Source organism: Heteronotia binoei, chromosome 8, assembly GCF_032191835.1.
Source record: "Heteronotia binoei isolate CCM8104 ecotype False Entrance Well chromosome 8, APGP_CSIRO_Hbin_v1, whole genome shotgun sequence".
Classification (NCBI taxonomy): Eukaryota; Metazoa; Chordata; class Lepidosauria; order Squamata; family Gekkonidae; genus Heteronotia; species Heteronotia binoei.
The window spans coordinates 80,505,173-80,519,787 of record NC_083230.1 but is presented as its reverse complement, the minus strand read 5'-3'; the positions used below and the strand labels follow the sequence as shown (position 1 = coordinate 80,519,787).

The 14,615-nt window shown below is 41.2% G+C and overlaps 2 protein-coding genes across 4 annotated transcripts in view; one reads left to right on the top strand and one right to left on the bottom strand.

Moving 5' to 3' along the window:
- Nucleotides 1-4,479, top strand: part of L3MBTL2 (L3MBTL histone methyl-lysine binding protein 2) — a 51,566-nt gene extending 47,087 nt beyond the window's left edge. For 2 of the 3 annotated variants that reach the window (XM_060245372.1, XM_060245374.1), the window contains one exon: nucleotides 3,526-4,479. In XM_060245372.1, the coding sequence (XP_060101355.1) occupies nucleotides 3,526-3,809 (284 nt within the window). In that variant the 3' untranslated portion in view covers nucleotides 3,810-4,479. The remainder of the gene's footprint in view (nucleotides 1-3,525) is intronic. The other variant, XM_060245373.1, reaches the window with a different exon arrangement.
- A 4,937-nt stretch (nucleotides 4,480-9,416) lies between these two features.
- Nucleotides 9,417-14,615, bottom strand: part of CHADL (chondroadherin like) — a 44,165-nt gene continuing 38,966 nt past the window's right edge. Inside the window, exons 7-8 of the mRNA XM_060244428.1 lie at nucleotides 14,220-14,386; nucleotides 9,417-9,642 (exon numbers count right to left, since the gene is read on the bottom strand). Of these exons, the coding sequence (XP_060100411.1) occupies nucleotides 9,417-9,642; nucleotides 14,220-14,386 (393 nt within the window). The remainder of the gene's footprint in view (nucleotides 9,643-14,219; nucleotides 14,387-14,615) is intronic.

The window sequence follows — 14,615 nt, the reverse complement described above, 5'->3', positions numbered from 1 at the left end:
CTACGTATCTTCTGAACTTCTTCCACTCCATCTTAAATGCTTCTAAATCATAGTCTCTTAAGGTTCTTGTTAACTTGTCCATTTCACTCCATGTCATAACTTTTACAATCCAATCCCATTTCTCTGGTATTTTTTCTTGCTTCCACAACTGCGCATACAATGTCCTAGCAGCTGAGAGCAAGTACCAGATTAAAGTCCTATCTTCCTTTGGAAATTTTTCCATTTGTAATCCCAACAGAAAAGTCTCTGCAACCTTGTTAAATTCGTAACCCAAGATCTTAGAAATCTTTTGTTGAATCATCTGCCAATACATTTTCGCTCTTTCACAAGTTCACCACATATGGTAGAAAGAACCATGTTTTCTACATTTCCAACACCTATCTGGCATCTTGTTATTCATCTTTGCCAACTTTTTAGGAATCATATACCATCTATATATCATCTTAAAACAGTTTTCTTTAATACTCTGACATGTTGAGAGTTTCATAGAGTTCTTCCACAAATATTCCCATGTATCCATCTGTATTTCTTTATTTACATTAATTGCCCACTTAATCATTTGAGATTTTACTACTTCATCTTCCGTAGACCATTTTGAGTAACTTATAGATTTTCGAAATTAGTTTTTCATTATCTCCAAGCAGAACTTTTTACATTTCCGTTTGTTCTCGTCTTATTCCTTCAGTTTTAACATCACTTTCCACCAAACTCTTTATTTGTTGCATTTGAAACCATCATACTTATAATTCAGCTCCTCAGCAGTTTTCAACTCTATTTTACCACTTTGTATTTTTAATAATTAATTGTATGACATCCATTTTCCTTCTCCTAGCTCAGCTGTTATTTTAATTACTTCTGCAGGCACTATCCATAGTGGTTTTCTGTCATCGCCATATTTCTTATACTTCATCCAGATATTTAGCAAATTACTTCTTATGTAATGGTGAGAGAAAAAACCATCCATCTTTTTCTTCCCATAGTATATATAAGTGTGCCAGCCGAATTTATTTCCATGACCTTCTAGCGTTAAAAGTTTTTTATTCAATAACGTCACCCAATCTTTTATCCATACCAAACAAACTGCTTCATGATATAATCTTAAATCTGGTAATTGGAATCCTCGTCTTTATTTAGCGTCTGTTAAAACTTTCATTTTAATCCTTGGTTTCTTTCCAGCCCATACAAATTCTGAAATCTTTCTTTGCCATTTATTAAATTGTTTGCTGTCTTCCACAATCGGGATAGTTTGGAATAAATACAGTATCTGCCTCTCTTTTTTTAAAAAAATGTCTTTTCCTTTTGAGGCTTCTAGAGTAGTTTTTAGCAATAATGTCCAATAGTATTTACCTTATAGTAGTCACCTCTACCGGCTCCACCAATGTTTAATGTCCCGAACACTTTAAAAATAATTAAACTTTGACCTCCTTGCAATGGCCGCCGATGTTTTTCTATGATATTTCAGTCCTAGAGTAGGCTGGCTGCTTCAATGATTTCCCTTTTTCACCCAATACTTCCTGCTTTGCTTGCCACCAAATCCCGTTTTCACTGGTAGAGAGATCTCACAATACTTGACGTATTTCCTGTGTTGTCTGTGGAGGCTGCAATTCTATGACGATGGGGCTTTTTCTCTGAAACCACAAGTAGACCAAACAATAAATTCCTTCTCACTTTTTAACACTGTCCTTTAATTTTACACAGTCCAAATTTTGCCCCTTCTCCCCTTCTTCCAAGCTTTCTAGATTTCAATTTCCCACCTTCTGATTTTATTTTGTTTAATTTTAATTAGTCTCGGAATGAAAGATAGCTATCTGTACCTTTTCTGTAGTTATCCAAATCAACACCGGTCTTGCATAGCTTTAGATGTTTAGTAGAATCAAAGAAGATTAGGATCCTGTCGAGCTTAAGTCAAATAAATGACTCTGGAAACCTCTGCAGATGATGAAAATGCAACTCGTCTCTGAAGACTCTTCAAAGCCTCAAAGGAGCCCCCCCGGGACTCCCTTTTAGCCAAAGTAAATCTTCTCAAAGTTTCCTGTGCATATCTTGGACTGTTCTCTGACTGAGAAAAGTAGGCAGTAGGCATTAGATTGCCTTTCACTACCCCGAACAGAAGTTCCAGCCTGCTCCCCTTCTGAGAAGCAGTTCAGCTCGACATTTTCCAACCCTGGAAGTCTGGTATAGCTGGATCCTTTAACTGTGAGGGAGACCTGATGATGTAGTGAATCTGTGAGTTTCCCCCACACCTTGGTGGAAGATGAGATCTTTGTTCACTGAAAAAATGATGCAATTTATCAGTTCTAGGGGTCCTGCAAGTATCAGGCTAAAACAGGGTTCTGCACTCAAATCCCAGATCCTGCCATTGGAGTAAATGAAGGCTGACAGTTAAATTTCATTAAAACGAGCCCAATATTTCACAGCATCTGCTGAATTTCCCTTCAGAATACACTAATATGTATTTTTGTCTGATCTCTTGGTAAATCCTGCTAACAAATTGGAATACTGTAATCCATTCTTAGTTGTTCTGGCTTAGTTGCACAGCCGGACCTAGGATCTCTCTTCAACTGTTCAAATATGTTTTGGTATAGTAGTTCCTGTAATTTTTCACAGACTAGACTGGAAAAATGGTAGAAGGCAAAGGCTGAAGGGCCTTGTGTCTTCGCTTGGGTTGTGCCTGCACCCGTGTCTCAGCAGCCATGCTGGCAGGAAGAACTGATTCTGTATATTAAAGAGAAATTATTATGGGTAAGATGACTCCATGCCATTTGTTCTTTTGATCCTTCAGCAGTGCACATTGTGCATTGTGGTTGTTCACCTTAATAACTGCCCAAGGCACACTTTACAGATTGGATTCATGTCTATATATAAACTGCAGTCAACTTGCAGGTGTTGCCTAAATGGTTTTAAGTTCTACTATTTTAGTAGTAAGAAGTCCTGTGAACACTCTCTGTGGCTGCCAAGCATTGAAAAGGGATTTCCAGAATGTTTCCAGGTTTTTTTCTTATGGAAACCACGAAGGCTGACAGTTAAATTTCATTAAAATGAGCCCAGTATTTCACAGCATCTGCTGAATTCTGCATATTCTGGTAAGTTTTGGTCACATTCCCAAGTACCATAACCAGAAATCTATCTTATGCTCTTCAGGTATTGGGGGAGGGAGGGTCTTTGCTGATATCTAGGCAAATTGGCATTACTTAGTGCATATCATAGAATGAAATCTGACTTTCAGTGCTGAATCTGTCTACTACAAAACTCTGGAAATCCTCTTTTTAGAAAGCGATAGACTTCTCACCCTTTTGACTATAAATAAAATACTGAAAAACAGGTGTATCACCATTCTCCTATATAATAAATATGTTCCTTTGTCATATTTAATATATAACAGCAATTGCCACAGAGTGTGAATTCAGATTTAATTCCATGTTATTGCTGTGTATCTTTGCTAACAACTCTGTGTGTCTGGCCAAGGAAAGGACTCTGAAGTGAAATCCAGTGATGTAAATGTGCCCTCTCTCCTCTCTTTCACAGTAGTTGTTGCTGTGCAGGTAAAAGAAGAAGTTCTTAATGATACAGGGATAGCTTCTGAAGCTCCACACCTTCCAGTACCAATCAGCTGTGTAAAAGATGAGGACATGGAGCCGGAAGCCCCAAAGAGTCCTGTGCTAACTGGATTTTTAAAAGATGAGGACATGGAATCCGAAGTTCCATTAAGCCCCATGCTGAGCACTTCTGTAAAAGATGAGGAAATGGAACAGGAAGTCTCAAAGAGTCCTGTGTTGATTGGCTGCCTGAAGGATGAGGATGTGGACTAAACTTTTAAGGCAGCAAAAAGACTTGTTACCTAGCACAATAAGCCTTATGAATATGACAGAATGGCCCACTGGGCTTGTTTGAGGACTTGGGCTGAAGGGCAGATTTTACAACACTGTAATTTTTATAGAAAATGGCCATCTCCCACCAAAAAACTGCTCTTGGAAAACAGACTTAATGAGATCCTGTAGAAAAGCAAACCTATACTGCATTTCAAACTACAACAGAAGATGAATTTCTCCACTTAGCATCTTCTCCCCTCCTTTCAAGCTATCATCTTCAATTTGATCTTGTGTCAAGATAAACACCAAAGCTAATCTGTGCTATGACAAGGAGAACACTCCAAGTCTTGCTTCTGCTCTCCATGTTACCTTCTGTATTATGTTGTCAGCTTTTGTTTATTGTTTGCCATTTGACCAACAGACACTATTCTGCCAGTGAAATTGCATGTAAGGCCCATCCCTCACACACAAACAAAAATGTTCCGTTGTTTCCTATGAGAGTAAAATGCTCAGCATTGTTAATCCAGTCTCCTTAAGCAAGAGGCTTATATTAATCTTAGAGCATTTACTCTGGGGTGTATACAACTGTCAGCAGGAAAACACAGATTCCAAAGTGTTATGAATTAAATGGTTTATTAAAAGACATTTCTGAATAATAGACTAACAGTAATAATAGACTAATGAGGTCTGAACTTGTTGAGACTTAGAGGGGAAAAGATCTTGGGGTTGTAGTAGATAGCTAGAGCCAGAAAAGTACAGAGGGGGACAATTAAGATGATATGGGGGTTGAAACACCTTCCCTATGAGGAAAGGCTGAAGAGTAGGACTTTTCAGTTTAGGAAAGAGACAACTGAGGGGAGTGGACATGATAGAGGTTTATAAAGTTATGCATGGGGTGGAGAGAGTTGACAAAGATAAATTGTTCCCCCTCCTAAAATACTAGAAGTTGAGGGCATTCAATGAAGTTGATGCATAGTAGGTTTAAATGGACAAAAGGAAATACTGTTCTACACAGAGTGATAAAAATATGGAATCCACTGTCAAGCATGTGGTTTCAATGACGAGTCAGGTTTGATACAAGACTACGTTTATTGATAGACCGATACTTTCAGTGTAACAGATTCTTGAGAGTGATGCTGCAAATACATTGATACAATACTTTTAAGGCTAACTTCAAAAGGATTCCAAAAGGTGGGGGCAAGGGATGCGCTCTTACACATAAACTATTCATAAATGATTTAGAGTTGGGAGTGAGCAGTGAAGTGGCCAAATTTGCGGATGACACTAAATTGTTCAGGGTGGTGAGAACCAGAGAGGATTGTGAGGAACTCCAAAGGGATCTGTTGAGGCTGGGTGAGTGGGCGTCAACGTGGCAGATGCGGTTCAATGTGGCCAAGTGCAAAGTAATGCACATTGGGGCCAAGAATCCCAGCTACAAATACAAGTTGATGGGGTGTGAACTGGCAGAGACAGACCAAGAGAGAGATCTTGGGGTCATGGTAGATAATTCACTGAAAATGTCAAGACAGTGTGCGTTTGCAATAAAAAAGGCCAACGCCATGCTGGGAATTATTAGGAAGGGAATTGAAAACAAATCAGCCAGTATCATAATGCCCCTGTATAAATCGATGGTGCGGTCTCATTTGGAGTACTGTGTGCAGTTCTGGTCGCCGCACCTCAAAAAGGATATTATAGCATTGGAGAAAGTTCAGAAAAGGGCAACTAAAATGATTAAAGGGCTGGAACACCTTCCCTATGAAGAAAGGTTGAAACGCTTAGGGCTCTTTAGCTTGGAGAAACGTCGACTGAGGGGTGACATGATAGAAGTTTACAAGATAATGCATGGGATGGAGAAAGTAGAGAAAGAAGTACTTTTCTCCCTTTCTCACAATACAAGAACTCGTGGCTATTCGATGAAATTGCTGAGCAGACAGGTTAAAACGGATAAAAGGAAGTACTTCTTCACCCAAAGGGTGATTAACATGTGGAATTCACTGCCACAGGAGGTGGTGGCGTCCACAAGCATAGCCACCTTCAAGAAGGGGTTAGATAAAAATATGGAGCAGAGGTCCATCAGTGGCTATTAGCCACAGTGTGTGTGTGTGTGTGTGTGTGTATATATATATATATATATATATATATATATTTGGCCGCTGTGTGACACAGAATGTTGGACTGGATGGGCCATTGGCCTGATCTAACATGGCTTCTCTTATGTTCTTATGTTTTTATGTCTACATTCTCATGGCGTTATCAGGACTTTGTCCTTGCTTTCCCCAGATGTGTCGCACTCCCTAACAGGAATGTATGGGAAGGTGCTGATTACTTTTTCTCAAGTTAGTTTCGTTTCTCTCTACTTCTACTTTGCAAGCAATAAAGCAAAAAGGGGGAGGGGAAAGAATAACATAGCTACCAGACCTTAGTCCTCCATGATACTTCACAGACCAGTTTTATGAAGGACCCTAAAATAATCAATTACCAATGGAATTTTACCATGCTTGACATGCACTTCCAGAGGATCCAGTGATGGATGTACAGCTTTAAAAGAGGATTATATAGATTCATGGAGGATGTCTACCAGTGACTATTTGCCATGGTGACTGAGGGAACCTCCACATTCAGAGGCACTGATCCTCTGTATCCCAGAACTAGGAGGCAACATCAGGGGAAGGCCTTGGCCTCTGTACCCTGTTGTGGGCCTTCCAGAGGAACTGTTTGGCCGCTATATGAGGTGGGATGCTGGACTAGATGAACTGCTGGTCTGATTCAGCATGACTCTTACTTTCTTAAGCACTTGCAATGGAAAATCCCTGTGCGTGTGCTTGGAGTATCTTAGAGTGGGACCAAGTTTCTACCATTAATTCTACTCCATCACTCAGTTTTTCCCCATCTCTCTGTAGTTGTACTTTGTTACTCAGAACTTGTTTTTTATACTCTGCTTTTCTCGCCCAGAAAGAGGCAAAAGCAGTTTACAATTGCCTTTCCCCTCTGCTCCCAACAACAGGCACCTTGTGCGGTAGGTGGGGCTGAGGGAGTTCTGACAGAACTGTGACTGACCCAACATCAATCAACAGGCTTCATGGGGAGGAGTTGGGAATCAAACCCAGTTCTCCTGATTAGAGTCCACTGTTAACTGCTACGCTATGCTGGTAAACGTGAATTAACCATAGCTGCACCTGTGGCTCTTGCTTATCAGCTTTATTGTTCATTATACATTTATAACATAAAATGTAACAGTATCACATAAGCTAAGAACAGACACACTGGTAAAGGTGCCATATGTTTTTGTTTGATTTCAGTGTGGTTCCTAGATTTTGTTTCTGATCATATACATAACTGATAAGTTAGACAAGCATAACATAGATTGCTTAGATGACATTTGAAATCCTTCTCAATGCTCCAGTGTTCCGTCAGCCACAGGAACCTGAGGGTGCTGTCCTGTGGATGGCTTTATAGCTTAGAAAGTTGGGAGCATGCAGTTGCATTAAACAAACTATTTGGTTTTTGCCAAAAACAGACTTTCTGTAAATGCCATTTTGTGTGGTCAGTTCTTTGTGTGAAGTATCATCCCTGATCTTAACCTTTCCAGTAGATTTTCTCTTTTTTTCTGGAGAGCAGGGGCATTTCCCTAATATAGCAGAAATCAGTGTAAGCCACTTGGAAGCTGCCATGGCAGATGGCTTAGCCGCTATTGCGAATGTAAATCAATCAGGGACCCCCTCCATAAGCCATTTTACCTATGTAATGTATGAAATAATACCTTGGGGCAGAGGAAAGTGGGCAGTGGCACATCTGCAAAAGAGGGTTATGGTTTGAAAACCTTAAAATACTTCTTTTATGCTGAACTGATAACTAATATTAATGATATATATATATATTCATGATATTTAAGGGAAGCCTCCTGCAATGACAAAAGACACTGAGGTTAATATCTTACATGGGCTCATCCAATATCTTGTTTAAAAAGGAGAAAACCCCACCACTCCCTGCAATACATTGTTTTATTGTCTGCCCACTCTTGCTTTGAGGAGGAGGCATTTCCTGTTACACAGCGTTAGGCTGCTGTCCTCAGCATGCACATTTAGAAGTAATTCCATTTTGAAATCTTCAAGGCTTGCCTGAACAGAGTTAGGTTGAGGATATCCATCTCCCTTGCTGTAAACTACCAGTTGATTTTTTTTGTTCTTCCTACAATTGCCCCAATATGCTGTTTCTTAGGACATTTTGGATAACTATCACACAGCTTCCTCATTTCTCTTGAGTGCAGCATGCAGTGATGTTTTCAGTGTTTCCTAAGAACCTTAAGAAACACACTGTTGGATTAGAGCAGAGATCTACCTTGTTTCCTGGAATATCCAATTAGTTGCCCCCTGGAAACTCACAAGTAAGTTAAGGACCATATCATACAGCTTTCAACTTCTTTATCTTTTGTTTGTTTTGTGCTGAATCAGTGATATCTGTTTTGTCCATTAGACTTACCACTCTCAGGTTTCACACTGAACACATCACAGAAATGTATGAGGCAATTTGGCCTGGCAGAGGGTGGTATTTCACTCTGTATTCACAAATCATCTCCCATCATTTGAAACCTAAATGAAAACTGCCTTTTTCTTTTTGTAGTGTGACAAAAGTGGCCTGTGCATTACCCTCTCCTGCTGGGAACTGCTTGAAACAGCCTGCTGGCATTATTCCAGAAACCAGGCATATGATGGAGAAATTGCTATACAATTTTCTGCCTCTGCACAGAGCAACCACCATGGAGAGTTTGTTTCAAGTAGCTTCAATTTGGCTGCTGTAGTTCTTGGAGGTGGTAGAAAGTGCCATTGAATTGCAGTCAGCTTACACCAACCCCATAGGGGTTTCAAGAGGTGGTTTGCCATTGCCTACTTCTGCATAGCAACCGTGGATTTCCTTGGTGGTTCCCACCCAAGTACTAACAGACCATGCTTAGCTTCCAAGATCGGGCTAGCCTGGGCCATCCAGATCAGGGTGCTGTAGTTCTTAAACCATCGCAAGTGACACAAGGCTTATTTGGTGTTGCTTGTGAAAATCCTTTTAGAGAGTCAGTGACATGAACTATGCTAGCTGTGTGTTAGTAGCATTTTCTGTGTCACTCCAATGCCTGAAAATATATTTATGGAAGCCCTGGTCAGGAACAGTTGTACTACAAGGGCTAGAAGTCACACCAAGCTTCACAAGGGTGAATTACAGCAATCGGGAGCTCTTTGCATGCACAAGAAGGCTGCTTCCTCCCCAGTAAGTCTGGCCAATGAGACTTGGCTGTCTAGTGAAAACTCTGGTATAAGAGGGGCTCAGTAAGATTTTAGTGGTCCTTGCACTTCTCTGTGACTACCAAAATAAATCCGCTTAATTTGCACATTGTACAGAATTCAGTTATTCTTGATACTTAATTTGTATGCAAAAAACCTCTTCATTCTCTTGTCTACCTCTACCAAAGTATTAAAAACACCTAACCATTGGTCTGCTTTCTCTCTTTTAAATATGCACCTGTTGCTACCCTAAGGTAAATTTTGGATGCATATTCTCTAACCTTTTTTCTAAAAGCTGATAAGATCAGAAGCCTATCTGTAGCAGCAGTCCTACAATTCATGCTTTGCTTTTCTTGCTTCTCTTTATTTGGACATGTTTTGGCCTCTGCTTCCTATTAGAATGCTGTCCAGCCTTGGCTTTAGTTGGGCTGGTTCTCTTGGCCTTCTTGGTACCCCATCCTGGACAGCTCTGAAAGGTAGTTATGAGCTTCAGCTTCTTGCCACGGACATCTGCTGGGGAGCCACAAGTGGCTCCTACTCTCAAGTTCAGCTTGTCAAGCCACCTGAAATATAGAAATGGTGGTGAGTTATTATAATCTATTTGACCACTGTACCCACATCAGTTCAGTCACCCAATGAGAGTACATTTCTATACAATTCTTGGGGGTCATACAGTATGTTACAGAAGTGAGTACACCCCTTTACATTTTGTAAATATGTAAGTATATATTTTCATGTGACAACACTGAAGAAATGGCACTTGACTACAATGTAAAGTAGTGAGTCTACAGCTTGTATAACAGTGTAAATGTGCTGTCCCTTAAAATTACGCAACCCACAGACATTAATGTCTAAACTGCTGGCAACAAAAGTGAGTACACCCCTGAGTGATAATGTCCAAATGGGACCCAAGTAGCCGTTTTCCCTCCTTGGTGTCATGTAACTCGTTAGTGGTACAAGGTATCAGGGTGAAGGGGGAGCAGGTTATCGCTCTCCCTCACACTGGTCACTGGAAGTTCCACATGGCACCTCATAAGAACATAAGAGAAGCCATGTTGGATCAGGCCAATGGCCCATCCAGTCCAACACTGTGTCACACAGTGGCCAAAAAAACGCCCTCAAGTGCCATCAGAAGGTTCACAAGTGGGTCTAGAAGCCCTTCCACTTTGCACAAACCTCCAAGCACCAAGAATACAGAGCATCACTGCCCCAGACAGTTCCTATAATATACTGTGGCTAATAGCAATGAACTCTCTGAGGAGCTGAAAAAAAATTGTTGCTCTACATAAAGATGGCCTAGGCTATAAGAAGCTTGCCAAAACCCTGAAACTGAGCTGCAGCATGGTGGCCAAGACCATACAGCGGTTTAACAGGAAAGTTTCCACTCAGAACAGGCCTCGCCATGGTCAACCAAAGAAGTTGAGTGCCCATGCTCAGCGTCATATCCAGAGATTGGCTTTGGGAAATAGACGTATGAGTGCTGCCAGCATTGCTACAGAGGTTGAAGGGGTGGGGGGGGTCAGCCTGTCAGTGCTCAGACCATAAGCCGCACGCTGCATTAAATTGGTCTGCAGGGCTGCCGTCCCAGAAGGAAGCCTCTTCTAAAGATGATGCACAAGAAAGCCCACAAACGGTTTGCTGCAGACAAGCAGACTAAGGACATGGATTTCTGGAACCATGTCCTGTGGTCCGATGAGACCAAGATAAACTTATTTGGTTCAGATGGTGTCAAGCGTGTGTGGCGGCAACCAGGTGAGGAGTACAAAGACAAGTGTGTCTTGCCTACAGTCAAGCATAGTGGTGGGAATGTCATGGTCTGGGGCTTCATGAGTGCTGCCAGCACTGGGGAGCTACAGTTCATTGAGGGAACCATGAATGCCAACATGTACTGTGACATACTGAAGCAGAGCATGATCCCCTCCCTTCGGAGACTGGGCCGCAGGGCAGTATTCCAACATGATAACCACCCCAAACATACCTCCCAAATGACCACTGCCTTGCTAAAGAAGCTGAGGGTAAAGGTGATTGACTAGCCAAGCATGTCTCCAGACCTAAACCCTATTGAGCATCTGTGGGGCATCCTGAAATGGAAGGTGGAGGTGCACAAGGTCTCTTACATCCACCAGCTACATGACGTCGTCATGGAGGAGTGGAAGAGGACTCCAGTGGTAATCTGTGAAGCTCTGGTGAACTCTATGCCCAAGAGGGTTAAGGCAGTGCTGGAAAATAATGGTGACCACACAAAATATTGACACTTTGGGCCCCATTTGGACATTATCACTTAGGGGTGTACTCACTTTTGTTGCCAGCAGTTTAGAAATTAATGGCTGTGTGTTGCGTAATTTTGAGGGGACAGCACATTTACACTGTTATACAAGCTGTAGACTCACTACTTTACATTGTAGCCAAGTGTCATTTCTTCAGTGTAGTCACATGAAAATATATACTTACACACAGTGGCAGAGATGGTTTATTGGCAATTCAACAATCGAGCAAACAAAAAATTTTAAATACTTGGGGATCACTTTTAACCACAAGTTAAGCTGGGTTTCACATCGTAACAACACCGTCAACTTGGCTAAATGTTCAGCTGCTCAAATTAAACAGTTTTTCTTTGCAAGGGGCAACCAATTAGTTCCAGCAGCTATTAAAGTGTTCAAAGCCAAAACGCTTGCCCAAATCCTCTATGGTATCCCTATTTGGATCTCAGCTTTGACCAGGAAAGTGGAGGGCATTCAAGCCTCATTCTTTAGACAAATTTTTGGTTTGCCAAAATGTGTGTCCTACTTTGCTCTCTGCTCTGAAGTGGGTCAGTCTTTGGTGGAGACAAAAGCCTGGATTGCAGTGTTTAAATTCTGGCTCAAAATTCATTTTAGAACAGATCCCAACAGCCTTCTTGATTGTATGAAAAGAGACCCATATATTTCATCCTGGACAGCAGTGCTTCTGTCTAAACTCAATCAATTGGGGTTAGAGGTAGATGATTTTTCTACCGCTGATGAGTCATATATCTTCAGATGTATTAAACTGAGACTATGGGAATCGGAGGAAACGAAATTACGGCCAACTGACCCTTATATTTGCTCTCCAGCTTCCTTAGGTCTTTATGCTTTTTGTGGCAAAATGCCCAATTATCTATCAGACCTAACCACTCCAAGTCATCGCAGGGCATTTATGTTGGCTAGACTAAACGCGTTTCCCTCCAAAGTTTTACAAGGGAGATATCAGCAAGTCCCTTTAGCCGACAGACTTTGCTCCTGTGGAGCAAATACCCCTGACTCAATCCAGCATATATTGCTTGATTGTTCTTTATACCATAACCTCCGTAAAGATTTATTTGGCAAGCTTTCTTTTTCTCCAGATTTGTCTATTCTGCCACCCTGTTATTATTTATTGAGTGATACTGAGGGGGTGGTTAGTGAGGCTGTGGTAAATTTCTGGCTGCCATCCTTAAATTTAATTCTGACCATGTTTGAATGCATCTGTAAGTTCGGTTTTATTTTGATTTTATCTCCAATGTTTAAATTTTTATATTCTGTGTATTTTTATCTGAATCTATTATGCCATTAAAGGTTTGGTATGGTATGGTACTTACATATTTACAAAGTGTGAAGGAGTGTACTCACTTCTGTAACATACTGTATGTTGGACCATGTAGGACCTTCCATTAGTGTGAAGATTGCTGGGTAAGAGAGCTCTCTGACCATGAGGCTTTCAAGCACTTACCATGTTACAGTTTCTGGGTCACCATCAGCAAATGTGGAACACAGGTCAATTGGCTGGATAGACCAAAGGCCTATCCGTAATGTTTCTCTAGGGTTACATCTCCCTGGCTTAACATAGTTTTGTCTAACCAGATGCTGCAGAATTTGTGACTGACAATGTTTTTTTTAGCTTGAAACAAGCAGTTTCATCAGAAGCAACTTGATATCAAGATGAGCTTGATAGCTGCTGATCTGGGGCTTTTAATCCACTAGTCTTTTTGTAATAAGCAAGGAATACAGTTAGTAACTTTTTATGATCCTTGCATTTGTTTTTTGGCAGAGCTAATCAAATTCATTTTCAGTGCAATCTTAAGCTTAGAGATAACCCCTCCTATGTTCATTGAAGTAAATGACCTTAGAAGAGTGTACTCTGTTTCAGATTGTGCTGTTTATAGCTGTATTGTGTAAACCCAGAGGTGTACCCAGAATCTCTTGAAATATCTTGGTGTACTGCAGCATTACTTAGATCATAGTCAGCTATAACTGTAAACTTCAGATTGCAAATTGTTTAGGCAGGTGCCTTGATAAAGTAGTGATCCTTAAAGTGGTGTCTATTAATGAGTTTTCTGACACCTATTTGCTTCTTAAAAATCATCTGTTTCACAAAGCAAAGACCTAACTTTAGTTTTCCTCTGTCAGAAGTGCTTCAGAAGAATCCAGGAGGCTTTACCTTTGTGTCTGTAGGGAGCACCCATTTAGAAACAGCTACATTTATCAAGGGGTGGGGGGTAACTCAGCCATCTGTGATTGGACCCACAACTCCAAGGCAGTCATTTTGTGACTGCTGCTCCTGGAAGCCATTTTGTGGTGTTGGTGCCCATTCCCCTTTCTCAGATTTCCAAGAGTCCTACAGGCTCAACAGGGATGCTGACCCCAGGAGGAGGAGATTGGATCTATACCACACCCTTTACTTGGAGTCTCAGAGTGGCTTACAATTGCCTTCTCTTCCTTTGCCCACAACAGACACCCTGTGAGGTAGGTGAGGCTGAGAGAGCTCTCAGATAACCGCTCTTGAAAGAACAGCTCTGCAAGAACTGTGACTGGTCCGAGGTCGCCCAGCTGCCTGCATGTGGAGGAGTGGAGAACCCAGTTCTAGATTAAGAGTCTTTTCACTTAACCACAACAGCACACTGGCTCCCTGCTAAGAAAGCTTCATGCATCTTGATAGTGCTGTATAAATAATCTAAGAATTTGATACTGCAACTCTAGACAGTGCATGATAGCTGTGCCAATTGCTGCTTTGCTGAGATGGCCTGCAAGACTGCTGGTGTGACTGTACACTGTTTCTATTATGCCATACAATAAAATGATACAGTGCTACCATTTCTTGCTATGCTACAACAGCAGGGCATGGCAGGTGGGAATTATATGCTCACTTGCGTAGCGGGAGAAGTTGGCAGTTGCAATAAAATGGGATATCACTCAGATTGATGACCTCCAGATCTGTGAAGCTATGCAGGCTGGGTAAGTTGGGCATTTTGTTCTTCTCCAGGTACAGGCTTTTTATCTTTGGACCCAACCCAGTAAAGGCACGGAAAGAAACCTATAAACATATCAAAGGTTTGGTGTGAGCAACAAAACTGACAACAGCTATGAATAATAAATTAACTATCCTTACAACCTAGAGATTTAGGTTCTCTAGATGTCCAGATCACCCTTATTCACTGTGTCTCATTTCATGTTTAATGCCAAGCCCTGTGCTTGCATGCTCTGTCCTCTCCTTGTGCAATCTGATTCATTAGTGACTTCACCTTCAGTTCAAATAATAATTT